General features: G+C 39.6%; 1 protein-coding gene across 1 annotated transcript; it reads left to right on the plus strand.

The window, feature by feature from the left end:
- Positions 1–568: 568 nt before the first annotated feature.
- On the plus strand, positions 569–2,359 carry LOC126381399 (uncharacterized). Its single transcript, XM_050030881.1, has 2 exons — positions 569–1,568; positions 1,770–2,359. The coding sequence occupies exons 1-2, from the start codon at positions 569–571 to the stop codon at positions 2,357–2,359; spliced, it is 1,590 nt and encodes a 529-aa protein (XP_049886838.1).
- The last annotated feature ends 19,056 nt before the right edge of the window (positions 2,360–21,415 follow it).

The following is a 21,415-nucleotide window of genomic DNA, read 5'->3' on the forward strand; positions in this document are numbered from 1 at the left end:
GATGGATGGTCATGAATATGACACCAACCATGAATCACAAGAATATATGCAGTCAAACTGGATGTAATTGTTATGCATATGACGGCGCCAACGATAGATCGACCGAACTATCAGTCACCCGACAGTCCGACGATCTATAAAAAAAGAATGAAGTGTTGCCATTTGATTCATTCTGACGTAACGCCAGGTATTGGTGTTTGTTCGCGCCCTTTTTATGATGTGCAAGACGAACGGTCAAGTGGACAACGGACTCACTTTGTTTTGGTCGAGTTCCACCCGATACGTGGTGTTCTTTCGTGCGAAAGAACACCACGTATCGGGTGGAACGTCGTGTTTCTATTCTTTAATGCGAGATACACCGTGTAGATTGTGTAGTTATTAAGCGAGTGTTATTGAGTGCTGTAGTTGATTATGCGTCCTTAGTATAATTAGATAAGAGTTGAGAAGTGTTCATGTTGTTTAAGTTACCCAATTACTGTAGTGATTAAAGTGACGTTCATTGCAATTTGAATTTAGTGGTTTTGTTCTGCTTCCTTGCCCGTTAACCCACAAACGCCCACGTCTTACGATGACAGATCTACCTGACAAAGGGCCACCTGACCCTTTATCAGAAGTGGAATGTGAAGGGCCGAAAGATAAGGAGACTGAACCCGACCAGAACAAGCAACCAAGCAGTTTGATCGAGAACATGGATGCTTTGTTAACACGCTTACTAGCCGCATCGCAGGCTCAAGCTTCGCTGCCCGCACCAGCCGCTTTGCCAGTGCAGCTAATTAAGTTCGACCCCGACGATTTAGATGCGGATATAGAGGGTTGGTGTAATGTTACCGATATCATAGTGAGTAGCAGGAACTTACATGGAGCGGATCTTTTAGTAGCATTAACCCAGGCGCTTAAAGGTCGTGCAGCTAGATACTTAACGAAAGTGCAGTCGTCTAATATCACTTGGCCTCATATTAGAGAAATTCTTTTGGCTAGATTTGGCAAACCTATGCTCATCCAGGATCATTTTGATAATATACTGAGGTTTCAACTGGGTAACAAGGAAACGGCTAGCGAAGCAGGGATGCGCCTGTGGCACTTAATTGAAAGGGTTCCTAAGCTAGAGATGGCAGAGGACCTTATGACCGGATTTGTAGTTTCCGTACTTTGCCAGCGGGGTGCACTAATACGTAGGGAACTAAATGCTCACGCAATCACAACTAGGGCGCAACTGTTTAGGATTTTGGGGGGTATCTCGCTCAAAAGACGACACAAGGATAACGAAGACCGTGAAGGCGACGTCAAACGGTTTCGACGAATGGCCACCCCGTTCTCTGGAATCTGTCACTTTTGTGGCATTCATGGCCACAAGATCTCGGAGTGCAGGAAGCGTCAAGCCCAGGAAAATCCTGTCAGATCAAAGCAAGGCCAGAATAAGAAGATGGTCACCTGCTTTTCGTGCGGCAAACAGGGTCACGTGACCACAACGTGCCCAGACAGGAAGCCAGCAGAGACGTCATCCTCCCGCAAGGAGGTCAACCTATGCGAGCGCAAGGAGATGAGAGGTACCCTATCGACGTCACGCGGTGAGTCAATTCCTTTCTTATTTGACAGCGGTTCCAATTGCTCTTTAGTAAAGAGTAGTGCAGCTTCTGAGCTTTTGGGAGTCCAAACTAATAATCATGTTCGGTTAACTGGCTTAGGGAAAAATGATGTTAAGTGCACGCGACAGATACAGTGTACGGTCATGCTTGATGATATTCCTGTCTCAATTATTTTTCATGTAGTACCAGATGATGCGATGACAGATGCAGTTTTGATCGGTCGTGAAATACTTGATATGGGTGTACACGTTGAATTAAATTCGGACTCGATTAAATTTTCTTTGCGCAAAGATGTTAACACTTGTCAAGCAGTTTCGGGTAACTTCAATTATAACCTAGTTGACACGGATTTAGAAGGTCCTGAAAAGGAGGCGCTTATCGCAGTTCTTAAGAAATATGAGAGCATTTTTATTGAGGGTGTACCAACGCGTCGCGTCACCACCGGTACGTTAAAAATTGATTTGATTGATCCGCTTAAAACCGTCCAACGCCGCCCGTATAGGTTATCTCCGGCTGAGAAGGAGATTGTTAAAGACAAAGTGCAAACACTGCTTGATGCTGGCGTAATTCGCGAGAGCTCGTCCCCGTTCGCGAGCCCTATACTTCTAGTAAAGAAAAAAGACGGAACCGATAAGATGTGCGTCGACTATAGGGAATTGAACGCAAACACCAGACCCGAACATTATCCACTCCCACGTATTGACGAGCAAGTCGACAAATTGAATGGCGCGCACTATTTCTCGTGCCTCGACATGGCCTCCGGCTACCATTAAATCAACGTTGATGAAGCATCTGTCGAACGAACCGCGTTTGTGACCCCGGAGGGCCAGTACGAATATTTAGCTATGCCTTTCGGGTTACGGAACGCGGCATCCGTCTATCAACGGTGTATAAACAAAGCTCTAAAATCATTGAAGGATACGGTTGCTCTCGCCTACATGGACGATGTCCTCTGCTTCTCACAAGAAGCTTCGGAAGGCATTGAACGGCTGAATGCCGTTCTGAATGCTTTATCTGAAGCTGGTTTTTCGGTAAATATGCACAAATGCAAATTTTTAAAGAAGGAAATTGATTATTTGGGTTATGTCATCAACGCCGGTGAAGTTCGCCCAAATCCACGAAAAATCTAAGCGTTGGTAGAAATACCGGCTCCGAAGACCGCGACGCAGGTGCGGCAGTTTTTAGGTCTCGCGTCGTACTTCAGGCGCTTTATTCCTGGGTTCGCCACACTAGCAGGTCCCCTTTATCCTCTGACACGACTAAGAGGACCTATAACCTGGACGGACACACACAATGCGATTCATAAGAAAATTATAGCGATTTTAACGTCAGAACCGGTTTTGACCATATTTAACCCCGACCTTCCAATAGAGCTTCACACAGACGCGAGTTCTGAGGGATACGAAGCTATTTTGATTCAACGTTACGAGAGAGTGCTCCATGTGATTGCCTACTTTAGCCGTCATACCACTGACACAGAATCTAGGTACCACTCCTACGAACTGGAGACGCTGGCAGTGGTACGCGCCGTGGAAAACTTCCGCCATTATTTATACGGACAACATTTCACGGTGTTCACCGACTGTAACTCACTCAAGGAGTCGAAGTCTAAAGTTGATCTGTCTCCACGCGTTCATCGTTGGTGGGCGTTCCTACAGGCTTATGACTTTGATATTGTTTATAATCAAGGCTCCAATATGAGACACGCTGATTTCTTGTCGAGAAATCTAGTAGCCTTGCCCAACGAAGTCACCGATGACCCAAAAATTGATACGCCTAACGCCCACCGCAAACATGTCAACTTCGTAGAGCTGCATGACAGTTGGTTGCACGTTGAACAACAACGCGACTCGGAAATTCGAGATATAATTAATAAATTTGAAACGAAGGATATGCCAGAAACAGTCTTACACACGTATGATGTCCAAGAGGGCGTCTTGTATAGAAAAGTCGAACGTCATAAAACTTCGTCATGGTTACCTATAGTACCGCGTTCGCTTATATGGACCCTCATAAGTCACGTCCACAATGAGGTTAAACACCTAGGTCCCGATAAAACTCTGAACAAAATATACGAGCGGTATTGGTTCCCTGAAATGGCAAAAAACGTACGCAAATTTGTTAACTCTTGCATCGTATGTAAAGCGTCTAAAGGTCCATCGGGAGCTCAACAGGTCAGGTTACATCCCATACCCAAGGTATCTGAACCTTGGCACACAGTACATATCGATTTGACGGGTAAATTAAGCGGCAAAAGTGACAGGAAGGAGTATGTGTCTGTTATAATCGACGCCTTTACCAAGTACACCCTGTTAGAATATACCTAGTCAGTAGACGCTTCGTGCGCTGTAAAAGCTTTAAAGAAAGCGGTGTCCCTATTTGGGGCCCCAAAGAGGATTATAGCTGACCAAGGCAGGTGCTATGTTAGCACAGAATTTAAACAGTTCTGTTCCGACCATAACATAGACCTCCATTTCATTGCTACTGGCTCTTCCAGGGCCAATGGTCAAGTAGAGCGAGTGATGCGCACTCTGAAATGTTTGCTAACAATTGTCGAAAATGACTCGACGAAAGTGTGGCGCGATGAATTAGGAGAAATCCAACTCGCACTTAACTCGACCAGATCCAGAGTGACAGGATACACTCCGACTGAGTTGATGTTTGGAATCAAAGCCCAATCGTTGGGTTTAGCTCAAGTTTCTCACAACTCACAAACGCAACTTCCTATCGACTTAGAGTCAATTCGAGCTGACGCTGCGACAAACATCGAACGTTCTGCGCAGACAGATAAAAAACGGTTCGATCGCGGACGTGCTCGCGTAAAACCGTTTTCTCAAGGAGATTTCGTTTTCATTAAATGCTCCGAACGTAACCAGACAAAATTATCAAAGAAGTTCAAAGGTCCCTTTATGATTCAACGTGTGCTCGACAATGATCGTTACGAATTAAAATCTCTCAACCGTACTAACCGCGTTTACAAGTATGCCCACGAACATTTACGATCGGTACCTAAAGGCTTCGAAGGCCTTAAAGATATTGCTGAGAGTATGTCGGATGATGAAGTCGAGAGTCATGATGTCGTGACGGCGGCAATTAATAGGGAGGGAATGTGTAAAAGCCAGCGTGATTGCGATAGTGATACTGTATCTATTAACAGCGAAAGCACAATACTACCTAGTGAAACCGCTTCCATTGTCACAGACGCCACAATAACAGCCGATTCTGATAACACAGACTCTAACTCTGATTGTGAAAATAATTTTGAGGAAATATCACATGAGGCTCAGGTCCATGCAAACGTTAATAGTGAGTAGTTAACCAGTTCTGTTCATCGCGATTGTATGTACATGGTGTGTGTTGTGTTCTTGTGTATGCGAGTAGCTGGTTGAAGGGACTCATTTAAATTAAACATCATTTAATTTACATTAAACATCATTTAAATTAAAAAAAAACTAATTTAAATTAAATTTAATGACAACAGAGAAAAACTTTGGCTGTAGTAAGTTAAATGAGGACATATTAAATATAAAATGCAATAAGAAAAATACAAATGTAATCAACCTGGTACACCAAAACATACAAGGAATATTGGGCAAGGAACTTGAAATTGAACTTTTTTTAAACAGTAATTATGTTGATATTATGTGCGTAACTGAACATTGGCTAAAAAAACATGAGTTCGTTTGCTTCAATAATCACCAGGTTGCCAGCTCGTACAGCAGGGAGACGGCTATCCGTGGCGGTTCATTAATATTAGTACGTAATTGTTTAAAATATAAGGAACGAACGGATATTGTAAGTCTCTCAGTTGAGCGAACTGTTGAGCTAGCCTGTATTGAACTCAGCCGGCTTATTGTATTGAGCGTATACAGACCCCCCGCTTCATCTTATGATCTATTTGAGAAAGTTATTGATGAAGCTTTATGCAAATTATGTAATAAAAGCAAACATGTTATCGTCTGCGGTGATTTTAATATTGATATTCTGGAAAATTGCTCATTAAGTACTACATTCAAATCTTTATTTCTGTGTTATAATCTTGTAAATCTTTTTTCAGAACCAACCCGAATCACGTCACAGTCCGCGAAATGTATCGATAATATTTTTAGTAACTTAGAACCTTGTGATAAATTAATAATTAATAAATTAAAGTCAGATCACTGTGGTCAACAAATATCTTTCAACTTATTTGTTGACCGCTCACTGAAAAAGGATGTTACATGCAATCCCATATCAAGTAGTCGTTTAGAACAATTCAAAGATAATATGTCAAACAAACTACCAGAACTTCCTTACTGTGATGACCCAAATTTGTTATATAACTCCCTATTTAATCTAACAAAATCGGAATTTAATAAAGTATTTAAGGCAAAAACAATTAAGAAAGCAGACACACCAATTTTTAGTGACTGGGCGACGGTAGGAATTTATAAGAGTAGAAACAGGTTGTATGAACTTTACGAAGAAAGAACATACAATCATAGCGTAGCTTTTCACGACTATGTAAAACAGTATTCAAAAGTTTTCAAACGTGTTTGCGTTACCGCGAAGGCAATGTTTGTTAGCAGTAAAATTAAAGGTAGCTCAGATATTATTAAAATGACTTGGAAAGTTATTAATAGCGAAACTGGGAAAGTCAAAGCACGCGATCTCGAGTATCAATTACAAATTGACGGTAAACTACTCACAAATGATAAGCAAGTTGCTGAAGCTTTTGAAAAATTCTTTACTGACATTCCATTTTCGACTACCAAGGACTTGAAGTCATCTCCTGCACTCGCTCAATCACTTGTAAGGGAGCACATAGATACGTCCAAAGTAGATAAACTAACATTTACACACGTGAGTCCTAGGGACGTCTTAAGAGCTTTTAAATCTTTAGAAATCAAAAAGACTGCAGATCTTCATGGTCTCTCTGTTAAAGTCATTAACTCCGTGATTGATTGCATAGCTCCCTATCTATCATGTATATTTAATAAATGTGTAGACAATGGTGTGTTTCCAGATTTAATGAAGCACAGTAAAGTCATTCCATTGTTTAAAGCTGGTAGTACTTCTGACCCTACTAATTTTAGACCAATATCTATACTACCCACGCTTAGTAAAATATTTGAAAAAATTTTATTACTGCAATTACTTCAACATTTCAATTTAAACAATTTAATGTCTAATAAACAATTTGGTTTCACAAAGGGTCGCTCAACAACCGATGCTGGTGTTGAGTTAATAAATCATGTTTTTCAGGCTTGGGAGGAGTCCAAAGATGCTATTGGTGTCTTTTGCGACCTTTCCAAAGCCTTCGATTGCGTTTGTCATGATATCTTGATCGCGAAACTTCGTCACTATGGAATAACTGATAATGCCATCGCTCTTTTGGAGTCATACCTTAGTGGCCGCGTTCAGAGGGTTGATGTGCATGGCTGCAGATCGTGTGGATCTAACGTCACTATAGGCGTCCCGCAGGGCTCAATTCTAGGTCCATTTCTATTCCTAGTTTACATAAACGACCTACCTAGTCTTGTAAAACATGAGGTGGTGCTGTTTGCAGATGATACCTCCTTACTTTTTAAAGTAAAGAGACGACAAGATTCCTTTGACGATGTAAACAACGCCATTTCAGAGGTAGTGGATTGGTTTACTGTAAACAACCTGCTACTTAATGAAAATAAAACAAAATATGTTTATTTTACGTTATCGAATGTTAGTAGGCCCCTCGATTCTATTATTGTAAAAAATAAGGAATTGGACCTCACGGATACTGCTGTATTTTTGGGAATTACTTTGGACGCTAAGTTGCAATGGAGTCCTCATATTGATAAGTTGTCCAAAAGGCTCAGCTCAGCAGCATTCGCGGTCAAAAAAATTCGTTTAATAACCGATGTAGAAACCGCGCGATTAGTTTATTTTGCCTACTTCCACAGTCTAATGTCGTACGGCATCTTGCTGTGGGGTCATGCTGCAGATATGAACAGCATTTTTGTTCTGCAAAAGCGAGCCATTCGGGCGATTTACAAATTGGGACCCAAGATGTCACTTAGAAATAAATTTAAAGAAATTAATATTTTAACTTTGGCATCACAATATATCTTTGAAAACCTAATATATGTAAAAAAACATATAGGATTATTTGCAAAAAATAGCGATCGGCACATTGTTAATACCAGGAATAAAAATAAACTTGCTTTACAAGTCAGTCGATTACATAAGATTACTAAATCTTTTAAGGGGCAATGTATACGTTTTTACAATAAGATTCCCATTGACATTCAGAATTTGCCTTTCAACTGTTTTAAGACAGTAGTTAAACAAAAACTTTACAAAAAAGGTTATTATAAAGTTAGTGATTATTTAGAAGATATGAATGCATGGGATTAACTGTCTGAGAACTGATATTAGGCAGCTAAATTACTCAATTGTATACCAATATTTTATGTTTATTTTTATTTTTTTAAAGAACGTCTAGGGCCCTGTGCCGAGGTTTTTCTTGCAGCTTCTTTTCCCCGGCTATACAGGTTGTGAGAAGCTGCAGTAGTTTTAGGCGGACGAGACGTTCGTTATGTAAAATTGACGATTCAAAGTGTAACTATGTTACCTACTGAATAAAGATATTTTTGAATTTGAACTCAGCGTCCGAGCCACGTTACTATTCTCCATTGCTATATGTGACTGCGAGTAGCTGGTTGAAGGGACTTAGCGTCCGAGCCATGTTACTATTCTCCATTGCTATTGTGACTGCGAGTAGCTGGTTGAAGGGACTTAGCGTCCGAGCCATGTTACTATTCTCCATTGCTATGTAGTTGTGAGTAGCTGGTCGAAGGGACTTCGCGTCCGGGCCACGTTACTATTCCCCATTGCTATGTAGTTGTGAGTAGCTGGTCGAAGGGACTTCGCGTCCGGGCCACGTTACTATTCCCTATTGCCCTTTGAGAGTTCTGGTTGCTGGTGTAGTAGTACGGTAGCATGTAACTATTCGCCGGGACTGCAAGTAGCTGGCTGATGGGGCATAACATATCTGTGCCATGTTACTGTTCTGTATACGGAATGTATGAAACTACAGTATCACACAGAACCACGTTACTATGTTTAAGTAGCTGACTTTAGATACTTCTGTAGTTTATTCTTTGTCAGAAAAGGCCGAGCGTGATATGTGTGTAGGCATTGATAATTAAACATTGTTTCTTTTCAGACTGATCTATCACCGTCGTGTCAGGCGAGCTGCTGAGCTCGCACGAGGACGTGCGCTAGTCAGGCTGGCCGTGACGGCGCCAACGATAGATCGACCGAACTATCAGTCACCCGACAGTCCGACGATCTATAAAAAAAGAATGAAGTGTTGCCATTTGATTCATTCTGACGTAACGCCAGGTATTGGTGTTTGTTCGCGCCCTTTTTATGATGTGCAAGACGAACGGTCAAGTGGACAACGGACTCACTTTGTTTTGGTCGATTTGGCACGAAAGAACACCACGTATCGGGTGGAACGTCGTGTTTCTATTCTTTAATGCGAGATACACCGTGTAGATTGTGTAGTTATTAAGCGAGTGTTATTGAGTGCTGTAGTTGATTAAATTTGCGTCCTTAGTATAATTAGATAAGAGTTGAGAAGTGTTCATGTTGTTTAAGTTACCCAATTACTGTAGTGATTAAAGTGACGTTCATTGCAATTTGAATTTAGTGGTTTTGTTCTGCTTCCTTGCCCGTTAACCCACAAACGCCCACGTCTTACGATGACAGATCTACCTGACAAAGGGCCACCTGACCCTTTACATAAATGCATTATTGCAATAATATTGCATGTTAGTAAGCAAACAAGTTGCATAGTGAAATCAGGCCAAGGTATAGGTTGTAAAGTTAGGTATGTCACTAACTGGCAGCAGTGACATTAAGGTGTTATCAGGTAGAAGAATAGTAATAAAATAACACAAATAAATTGTGTTGAATTGGTTTGTATATCAGTGTAATCAAGCCAGGCAGGCCCGGACAATACAAGTAAGTAAGTATATAAGAAGTCATGTAAAGTCACATAGGTGAAATAACAACACAGATTCAGAGTATATAAGTTTATTCAAAAGCCATTATCAATACCATTACCTTCATCTCATGGTATCCAGACTTTTATAATTCAATTCAAATTTGAAATTTAGTATATTATTTACATGGCTTAATAAGCCACAATAAGCTGATAGGTCCAGAGTGGGTCATAATAAATTTACATTATAACACAAGAGGACAAAGTTGACCCATACCATACAATACTGATTATATGGCATCGGCTAGAGTCTTCATACTCGAAAGCATCGCCACGCACCACCGCTCATCAGGAGGAGGCAATCCAACCTGACTATCCAAGTCGCAGAGCTGGCTCGATACTGATTATCTATACGTAGCTTCATCTCATATTGGCGGATGGTCATCCTGTCCCAATATCAGAAAGAAGGTCATGGATGGTCATGGTTATAATATCTCACCGCCCCACTCCTGTAGATAGCTGTATCTCCCAAAGCACCACTATAGAACAATCCAGAACCATGTTACAGTGGTAACAACAACTGTTCCTACAATTATTCTACATTGACACAGTGAGGTAGCAGGCCGTAAACCATAAAGGTTCACCCAGTGTAACGTCAGATTGGTTTTCGAATAGAATCCTCAGGGGAATTCTAACTACAATAAAACACAGCAAGATTACAATCCAACCTGGACCAACGGTCTAGGTTCACAATATAAGGTAAAAATCTAAATCCATGAGGTTACCTCTAAAACAAGGATACCTCATTCTGCATACTGATCCCCCCATCTCCAGGCAATAATTATATTACCTCGAAATGCGAACCGCAACACACAGAACTACAAGAAGAACATTTTTGTTCAGTCTATGCGGCAATATGTACAATTTTCATTGTAAACATTGACACACAGCCCAAACATAACCAATAAGATAATAAAATCCAGTCAGAATATATCGCAAGCAGTCATTCCCTACGCGTCAGTAAAGTGTCAGTCAAAAAGATAAATAGATAAACATACATAAACTACATAAAATAACATAAATAATAACAAAACACAAACAAAGGTAAACAATCACAAGTAGCACACGGTCCCTACGTTCGCAAGCTTCCCTACACACTTTTGACACATCCTACTCCTATCGGGCCCTATCTTTAGCGTAAAATTGTACCTGTCGTCTGAGATCTGATGAGCTCAGACCTGTTTCCAACGATGCCTGTAAGAAAAAGGTAATTAGTACACCACACTTCCTATTTTAAACCTAACAGGGTCCCTACAGCGCACTCCGCGGACTTTTGTCGGACAAAACTCTAAATATTTCACGTAATCTACGCACGGAAGCTAATTCTAATCCCTATTCTAACGCGGTAGACGATCAGCTACACCACAGAAGGTTCGAATAGCTGATTAAAGAGCAAATTTACATAATTTGACAAAATAGCAATCGCGCACTGTAATCCTGAGCTACGGAGCTCTCAAAAGTCGCGACAGCAGGTAATCCAGCAGAACGGATCCCTACCGACTTACAGAAACTCTAGTCCGACTTGAATTTTCTAAAACCGGCAGCACCTCCTGCTGTTCTTGCTCCGAGCGAAGTTCCTCAAAAATTCGTGCAAAACCCTTTTATACCCGTTATTCTCCGTTTCATCTCTCAGGCAATCGCGATATTCCTACCACTAGCGCCCCAAAAACATCAAAATGACATTTACCCGACATTGACAATCGAGGTATATATTGAAAATCTCATACTTCCTATTGACATAAAAATATTAATTTAATTTTATTTTTATTCTTAAGTAGACTATAATACTAATGATGTTATTTATTTAATCAAATTCTATTTAATTTATCAAATCAGAACTGCAGAATTTTAGATAAAAAATGATTATAATTATTTATTTATTAATACATGTTTTCTTATTATAATATAAAAAATATATCCAATTTTGTAGAATTTCTAAAAAGCAAAACACTCGCTCGAGCATTTGCCTGACGTTTCTCGCACACATCTCTAATTTACATAATCTACACAAACCAAGCTCCTCAACCTTATTGGCTGTTTCTCTGTTTGCGCGAAAGTGGCGTGACTTCTGCACAACACCTATTTTAGAGTCTAGAACGCGTACAATACAACATCTTGTCAACAATCCAAAAACGGGTCCGTTTTTGGAGACAAAATCCATGAATAATACCTAAATTCCTCTATATCTCTTAAACTGTGACAATTAGGTAGCTGAAACTTTCAAAAACAATGCATCTCCATTGCCATCACAACTACAAATTCAAAGAAACACAATAAATCAAACATTTAAAAAGATCCCCACTCTACAAACCCGATCCACCAATGCATGTTTTGACTTGTCATTAACAACGACAACATACTAGCAATATAAAATTCACGAGCAACTCACGTTCATGTTTTTAATCACTAAATGTTCCTTCAATTGTAGGTATGGAACCCCTCAAAATAATGCGATTCACACTTGGCATTATTTTAGTTTTACTTTTTTTCCATGATTTTTTTCAATTTTCGCGAATTACAGTTCTAAAAAATTAGAATAATATTTTAAACGATAGGTACGAACTTCGTATGCTTTATAAATCAATTTCAACAAGAAATACTACGTAATATAGCTATTATTTTCAATTTTGTAAAATATACCAGCTCAAAACCCTTCATTCATATATTTTTACATCTACACCCTATGGGTGCTTGCTTCTCCCGCGAAAATTCAAACTATCCTAATGTCAATTTTTGTATTTTAAATAATTTTATTCCACAAATTCGTAGATATTCTTTCAAAATAACAACCCTATTACGAATCCTAATTAACAAACTCTAAAATTTCGTATACCTTTTTATAATCTATGTATTCCTGTGACGTAAACTGAACATATCCTTCATTCGTTCTCACAGTTAAACAAAACACTTGAATCAAGTAGTGTGGTTTGTATTGTTTGGACAATTAGTGTACTTTTTGTGTTAAATATAATTATGAAACCTTTCAGATCGTGTTTAATATGACTACAGAATAGTGGGAATCATAATGGAAGGAAGACAAAATAAGATGCAACGTACGGGTTTTAGCTACAATAATTAGTAAGATTGAAGACTTCTTGACGATGTTTATAATGTATCCTATAAAATATTCACTCGCCAGGTAAGAAATTAATAAATACCTTTTGTATTCGTTAAGTATTTTATAGAAAAATCGTAATGCAAAATGTCACTGTTTCAACCATTTGTTCCAAATTTTCTTATGATAATTTCAACTATCAAACAGTAATCAAACTAAATTATATTACTTAAATCCATGTGTGGGGAAATAGTTCTTGTCAGGACTACAAAAATTATCTGAATCAGTTTAGAATTTAATGAGATATTGGCCCCGATTCCTGCAGACACCGCCTAATTTTATTTTAAGTTATATCCGTCATTTTCATATCCGTCGAAAAGGAAAGGGACGGATGATTCACAGCTCTTAATTTTAGGAAGAATGAGTAAATGAATGTGTCGGGTTATTGACTGATGTAAAATTTTTAGACGGTTGGTTTAGATTTGTGCTTAAAATTGACGTGTGTTCCATAAATTTTATGCTTGTCGATTACCCGTCCCTTTTCTTTTCGGCGGATAAGAAAATGACAGATATAATGTAACGCTACGCCAGAGCCCACCGCCATGCGCCTGTCATCTCAGCCAAAGCCAGCCAATGCCGAGCAGAAGATAAATGAAATATAGGCTTATTTATTATTAATAGTCTTTTATTTATTAAGTAAAAAACACCCAACCCACAGTACTCTTAAAGTATCTATATTTTAACTAACAATTATCAAACGCCATTAAACCACAGACAAAAAATAATAGAGAGCGACTGCTAGACATTGTCTATGTTATTACAATGATTATCAACACCCCGCCTCAATGTAATAACAGGAAAAAACTTATTACTACAGTCCAAACAACAATAGTTACTTAAATACCTAAGTAATACATACAGAACTACAAAATTACTTTTCATACACACCACAACTAGTTAGAAATCTCAACAGTAAATGCTTATTTAACGGCTTTGTGAACATATCTGCAGTCTGATCTTCAGTTTTTAAATATTTTAAACACAAAGTTCCTTTCTTAACTAAATCCTTAATGAAATGATATCTAATATCAACATGCTTCAAACGCTTAACACTATCAGTATTTGCAACTATTATTGCACACTGGTTATCGCAAAACATTGTAACCGGGCAAACATTTTCAATGTTAAAATCTTTTAAAACATTAATAAGCCAACAAGCTTCGCATGACGCCATACTAGCGGCTATATATTCAGATTCTGTTGAAGACAGACTAACACTGGCCTGCCTTTTTGAACACCAAGAAATTAAACAATTAGCAAACTTAAAACAATAGCCCGTAGTGGACTTTCTATCACTTAGGTCTCCTCCCCAATTTGCATCACAAAAACCAATTAACATGTCACTATTACATCTATATACTAATTTATAATTAAGAGTGTGTTTAACATACCTTAAAACTCTTTTTAAGGCTGTTAATAACATATTATTAGCTTTATTCTGATATCTGCTCAAAATAGATAAAACAACACAGATATCTGGTCTTGTTCCTAATGCTGCATATGACAGACAACCTATAATTTGTCTACATGTCTTTTCAATTTCTTTGTTAATTACAGACCCATTATTTACCTCTAACAATATTTTAGCATTAAAGTTTACATCCATAGGGGTACACATTTCTTTACAGTTATACATTTTAAATTTATGTAAAACATTTTCAAGATATTCCTTTTGACTTAATTCAGTAATTTTATTTTCAAAATCCTGTTTTACATGTATACCTAAGAAAATTGATACTAATCCCATATCCTTCATTTTAAATTCGTAATAACAGAATTAAATTTTTCATTCCAATATTTGGGAGACTTTTTTAAGCCATACAAGGATTTATTCAATTTAACAATTCTCTTGTCCCCATTATAAGCCCCTTCTGGTAGTTCTAAGTACACATTTTCATCTATATCTCCATACAAAAAGGCCCCTGTCACATCCATCTGAAAAACAGGTAAGTTTAATTTAGATGCTACAGCCATAAATAGTCTAAAAGTTGCTAATTTTGCTACAGGTGCATAAATTTCGTCAACATTTAATATATCATTTTGTTCAAATCCCCTGGCAACTAATCTAGCTTTATACTGTATAGAACCATTGCTTTGTTTGACCTTAAACACCCACTTACTACTAATCACTTTTTCATTACATGGTGGTTCACATACATACCACGTGTCAGTCTCTTGAAGAGTTTGAAGTTCCCTTTGTACGGCCTTTTGCCACTTACAGGCATTCGGGCTTCTCATGGCCTCCTCATATGTCTTAGGCTCTTGGTCATCCACCATCACATTGTTGCAGTTGTAGAATTTTGTTTGTTTTCTTACACGCTTCTCCTTAGGACTTACAGAGCATTCTCCAATATCAACAAGCTCGTCGCTGTCACTTGGTTCATACAGACTGCCTTCGGACTCGCTATGAGCACTAGACTCCAAGTCCGATGTAGAATTGGTGTGTGGTGACTGATGATCTTCACATACTTGGGTTTCTTGAACAGCCTCTTCTTTTTCAGCGCATGTGTCAGTCAGAACTTCCTCTTCACTTGTCTCTCTTGGTCTCATCCTCTCTTCTTTAATAAATACTATATCTCTTTTAATTTCCACTTCTTTCTTATCTGGAAAATACACTCTGTATCCTTTAGTAGTTTCACCATACCCCACCATCACTCCTTTTTCTCCCTTAGGATCCCATTTCATACGCTTCTCTTTAGGGATATGAACATATACTGGGGTACCAAATATTTGTAGGTTATGAATATCATAAATCTTATTTGCCCACAATTCATAGGGCGTCTTTCCTTCAACAGAGCTCTTCCCAGTCCTATTGATGACATAGGCCGCTGTATTAACAGCTTCAGCCCATAAATTGATCGGTAGGTTTTTAGCACAAAGCATTGTTCTGGCTGCCTCCACTAAAATTCGGTTTTCACGCTCGGCTCTCCCGTTTTGCTCTGGAGTGTAAGGTACCGACGTTTGATGTACTATTCCCTTTTCCTGGAACATATCTTGAACCTCTTTGTTTATAAATTCTGTGCCATTGTCACTTCTGACAATCTTTACCTTATTTCCAGTCTCGTTCTCGGCCAGGGCAATAAATTTCTTGATGCACAACTTGTGTAACGCCTGCCGCGTTTTACTACTGAGTGTAATTGCTCTTGTTTTTCTGTTAGGAACTATCAAAAAGTTATCATTGAAAACACTTAAAAACTACTGCTTAAAACTAAAATATTGTGGGCTCATGTCAATGAACTTTATTGAGATCACAATCAATGTTAATATATTTACAATAAATTACTTCAGTCTTTCCTGTTCACTCATCGCAATCAGTTGTTTTATTCCAAACTCCACAGCTAGCAATTATCGATACACTTCACACATACATTCGTAGTTACTTATACTTAGTAGGTATACTTACCTATAACTGGTGACCCCGATATTTTTGTTCGCGCCGCGTGTTACCGTTGCGTGTGATTTTAGTGTCGCGGAGACTGCACTGCACAACCTAATCAGCCTTCCACAAGCGGAAATCCCTGATCTGGTTTTCAAGAGGCACATAGTCTCCTTCACGACACTATGCCAGTAGATTGCGACGGCGAAGGAAACGGTGGCTGTCCCGGTGCAGGCGCCGAACTGGCAGCACTAGGCATCACGTCGAAGCTCCCAGAGTTTTGGACGGAAATGCCAAGGGTGTGGTTCGCGCAGTTCGAAACAATTATGGCTCCGCAAAAACAAGGTGACGAAGCAAAGTACGGCCTTGTCATATCCAAACTCGGCAAGGATGCGGTAAAGCAAGTGACGGACATCATTGTCTCCCCACCGGCCACACATAAATATAACGCCATAAAGGAAAGACTCCTAGCTGTGTATGAAGAATCGGCTGAGCGGCAGTTCCAGAGGTTGGTTAGTGAAGTAGAGCTAGGCGATCAGAAACCGTCACAACTGTTGAGACGTATGAGAGACCTGGCGAGAAATAGTCACGTGACTGAGAAAGCTCTACATAACCTCTGGATATCGAGACTGCCAGATCACGTACGAGCTGTTTTGATGGTAAGCCAAGATCAGAAACTTGACAATTTGGCAGCCATAGCCGACAAGATAATGGAAGGAAGATCAGCCGAGGTATCAGAAATAGCCGCCGGCCAACCACAGATTATGACAGAGCTGCTGAATCAAATCAGTAAACTAACCATGGAGGTAGCAGCCCTAAAGTCAAACATGCACCGACGAGAGCAACATCGAGACTACGGGCGCAACCGAAGTCGCTCACGCCCTAGGTCCATCTCCCGCCCAAGGATAACGCCTGACAACCCCAAGTGGTTATGTAAATATCACCTGCGGTACAGACATCGTGCACGCAACTGCGAATCGCCGTGCAATTGGAGAAAACAGTCGGAAAACTAGGTTCGGCGTTGACAGAGGCGGCCGTCAGCGCTATTTTACCATCAAACCGCCTATGCGTTACCGACCGCAAAAGTGGGTACCGTTTCTTGGTTGATACCGGCGCTAATATATCAGCAATACCCAAAAAAGGAAACAAATCACTAGCCGATAATATGTACAAAGTATACGCGGCAAACGGTACACAAATCAAAACATATGGTGATAAAACGCTGACACTAAACTTGAATTTGAGACGGCCTTATACTTGGACTTTCATCGTCGCAGATATTACACAACCAATTTTGGGAGCCGATTTTCTGGAAAAGCACAACATTTTAGTGGATATTAGAAACAAACGACTGATAGACGGCACAACTGGGCTTCTCACAAACGCAAAGTTAATGAACTCAGGTGCACCGACACTCCGAACTGTGAAATTAACTGAACCATACGCAGACATACTGGAGCACTATCCAAACATATTGAAGCCACTAAACGCACTGATACAGCCAAAACACAACGTGGTTCATCAAATCATTACTGAGGGACACCCTGTATTTAGCAAGTCAAGACCACTACCAGCCGATAGATACATGAGAGTAAAAAAAGAGATAGAACACATGCTACAAACTGGCATTTGTAGACCATCAATGAGCCCGTGGGCCAGCCCATTACACGTTGCAAAAAAGAAAAATGGCGAACTACGATTATGTGGTGACTACAGGAGACTAAACACCATAACAGTTCCAGATCGCTATCCGATACCAAGAATTTTAGACTTCGTCAACCTGCTACCCGGAACAACTATTTATTCAAGAATCGACCTACAACGGGCCTATAATCAAATCCCAGTACAAGAAGTTGAAAAAACCGCAGTAATCACACCATTCGGCTTATTCGAATTTCCTAGAATGCCGTTTGGTTTACGCAACGCGGGACAAACGTTCGTGAGATTCCTGAACGCAGTATTAGCAGGACTCGATTTCATCTTCACCTACATAGATGACATATTAGTAGCATCAAAATCGCAAGAAGAACATCGACGTCATTTACACGAAGTATTCAAGCGATTAGACGAGCACGGTATCGCAATAAATCGAGCCAAGTGCGAATTAGGTAAAAACGAAATAGAATTCCTTGGATATCAAATAACACAAGACGGCATCAAACCACTACCAGAGAAAGTTGAAGCGATAAACAAGTATCCGAGACCCAAAATTGTACAAGAATTGAGAAGATTTTTAGGCATGATAAATTTTTACAGAAGAAACATCCCCAAAGCAGCACAATATCAAGCACGCTTAAATAAATATCTAATCGGCTCAAAGAAAAACGACAAGTCAGAAATAAACTGGACACCTGACGCAATCGAGGCATTCGAAGGGTGCAAGGCAAGCCTAAGTAACGCCGTCACTCTGACGTCACCATCAATACATGCACCACTATCGCTTATGACAGACGCGTCACAGACTTGCGTGGGCGCTGTATTGCAACAGAAAGAAAACAGAACTTGGAAGCCACTCTCATTTTTCTCAAAAGGACTAAGCGAGACACAGTCAAATTACAGCACATATGATCGAGAATTACTAGCTATATACATGGCAGTAACTCATTTCCAGCCGTATTTAGAAGGGCGAGAATTGATAATCTACACCGATCATAAGCCACTATGTCATGCGTTCACAACAAAGCAAAACACTACCAGCAAAACGGCATCCCCGCGACGATTACGTCATCTCGAATTCATAGCGCAATTCACGACAGACATACGTTACCTAGCCGGTAACTTGAACCCGGTAGCCGACGCACTATCGCGAGTGGAACAGATAGATTGCCCGACTCCCATAGATTGGAGCGAGATGGCAGATAGCCAACAAAGTGATATTGAACTCACTCAGCTGTTACAGAAAAACAACCTCAGCTGGAAAACTATCAGATTGAATGAGAAAAAACAACTATTTTGTGAAGACACAAAAATCAACCCACGACCATACGTGCCGAAAACACTTCGAAAACAAGTTTTCGACACTATGCACAACATAACGCATCCAGGCGTCAGACTATCTAAGAAGATGATTACAGAACATTACTTCTGGCCACGAATGAACACAGATATAGGAAAGTGGGCACAAGCATGTGAGGCATGTCAAAAAAGCAAAACCAATAGGCACAACGTACTCCCCATCGGCACGTTTCCGCCGACAACACGACTAGATCACGTGCACATAGACATAGTCGGCCCGCTAACGGAATCAAACGGAAATAAATACATCGTCACAATGATAGACAGATCAACCAGATGGCCAGAAGCTGTACCAGTTTCGGATATTACCGCAAAAACAGTAGCAGAAGTCTTCTTAAATACATGGATAGCAAGATTTGGATGCCCAAGTACCATAACAACGGACCAAGGACGACAGTTTGAGTCAGACTTATTTAACGATTTGACCAAAGTACTAGGAATCAAAAGAACAAGGACAACCAGCTATCATCCACAAGCAAACGGTTTAGTCGAACGTTGGCACAGATCAATGAAAACCGCGCTCATCGCTCGCGGAAACACCGGAAATTGGTCAAAGGAATTGCCCATAGTACTACTCGGATTACGAGCAGCACTACGCTCAAAAGAAAACATAAGTCCAGCCCAAATGTTATACGGAGCAAATATTCGTCTGCCAGGAATGATAATCGAGCCGAAAAAGCAAGATTTATCACCAGATAGTTACGCCCAGACACTTCAAAACACTATGGCAAAAGCAACTCCATTCAACAGCGAACACAACGCCACCAAACATAATCCGTACATACATCCACATATGAAAGATTGTCAACATGTATTTGTCAGAACCGACGCCGTTAGAAAACCTCTAACACCTACATACGAAGGCCCATACAAAGTTCTAGAGAAACACGAAAAGTTCTACAAAATACAACTACCAACGAAAACTGCAATAATTACCATCAACAGACTAAAACCTGCATACATTATTACAGAAAAAGAGGTAAATGAACCTTTAGAACCAACAAAAATTAACAAAACTCGAGAAAACAACAACCAGAAAGTAGAACACACAGGCTGTAATAAGACACCACCGCTGACAACGCGATCGGGCCGGGTCGTTCGCCCAGTCGTACATTTCGCAATAGAACCAAATCCACAAAAAAGGCTGCGCAAAATACCATTACAACAAAATCCAGCCTAGCGACTACAAGTTTATCTTCGCACTAACTTTGCCACCATTGCTATCCTAGGAAAAATGGGAAATTGGGGTGGAAAGGAAGAGATCGTCGTGGCGCAAACCGCCGCTGGAGCGGGCGGATCAAACGCGTCAATAACCAACATCGGCATTGGAATAATGTTCGTAATATTCATCATCGTGTTGGCATTCCTTTCATACAAACAGTGCAGGAAGAGATTTTACAAAAAGGTACTACGTCACGTGGACAACCGGAGGGCGCAGGAAACCGCCCCAGCACCAACAATGAAGAAATGTTGCAGCAACCATGGCCATCAAACCGTATGAAGAAATTAACCTAAAAAGTGAACAGTAACATAGAAAATCCAGGAACAATTTTATAAAAAATGTTTTAGAAATAAGAATTACGTATTTTAAAGTGTTTTATACCTATCGATTGTTAGTTAAGTTGAATTTCGTATTATGATTTTTCTTTCTCAAAAGGGGGAACTAATGTGGGCTCATGTCAATGAACTTTATTGAGATCACAATCAATGTTAATATATTTACAATAAATTACTTCAGTCTTTCCTGTTCACTCATCGCAATCAGTTGTTTTATTCCAAACTCCACAGCTAGCAATTATCGATACACTTCACACATACATTCGTAGTTACTTATACTTAGTAGGTATACTTACCTATAATATTATTACATAAATAAACTTATACTAATTAATTTAACAAAACATAGCTATTTACAAAATAATTCCGTTAATATTGTACGACTTTAATAATTATCACATTGCGTAGGTAGCCGTACCTACATTCCACAGCTGAGCCGCTACTCTTCCGATCGGATGTTCGACACAATCCTTTTCTGCCTTTGTAGCGAGAACACCTCGATTACTCGTATATTTTTTAAATACTTTTTTTTACTAATTTTGTCTACGATATAATAATTTATAGTGTTGTGTTATCCCCATTAATTGGGTAAGTGTAGCAATTACTATTTTTATTAGTTTAAATATCAACGTAGACTAGTACATGCTTTCTTTGTTCATTGCATGACTGTCATTTTTCATAATCATCGGGTAAATGTATTTTCACGCTTTAGTGCTTATTTTATATCATAATTAGCA

This window comes from Pectinophora gossypiella, unplaced genomic scaffold (assembly GCF_024362695.1).
Source record: "Pectinophora gossypiella unplaced genomic scaffold, ilPecGoss1.1 Pgos_49, whole genome shotgun sequence".
Lineage (NCBI taxonomy): Eukaryota > Metazoa > Arthropoda > Insecta > Lepidoptera > Gelechiidae > Pectinophora > Pectinophora gossypiella.

Bases quoted from the DNA above. Each gene is read 5' to 3' on its own strand.
- LOC126381399 (XM_050030881.1), top strand. From the start codon at position 569: ATGACAGATCTACCTGACAAAGGGCCACCTGACCCTTTATCAGAAGTG. The intron at 1,569-1,769 runs GTGAGTCAATTC...TTTTTCATGTAG, and splicing joins TACCCTATCGACGTCACGCG to TACCAGATGATGCGATGACA.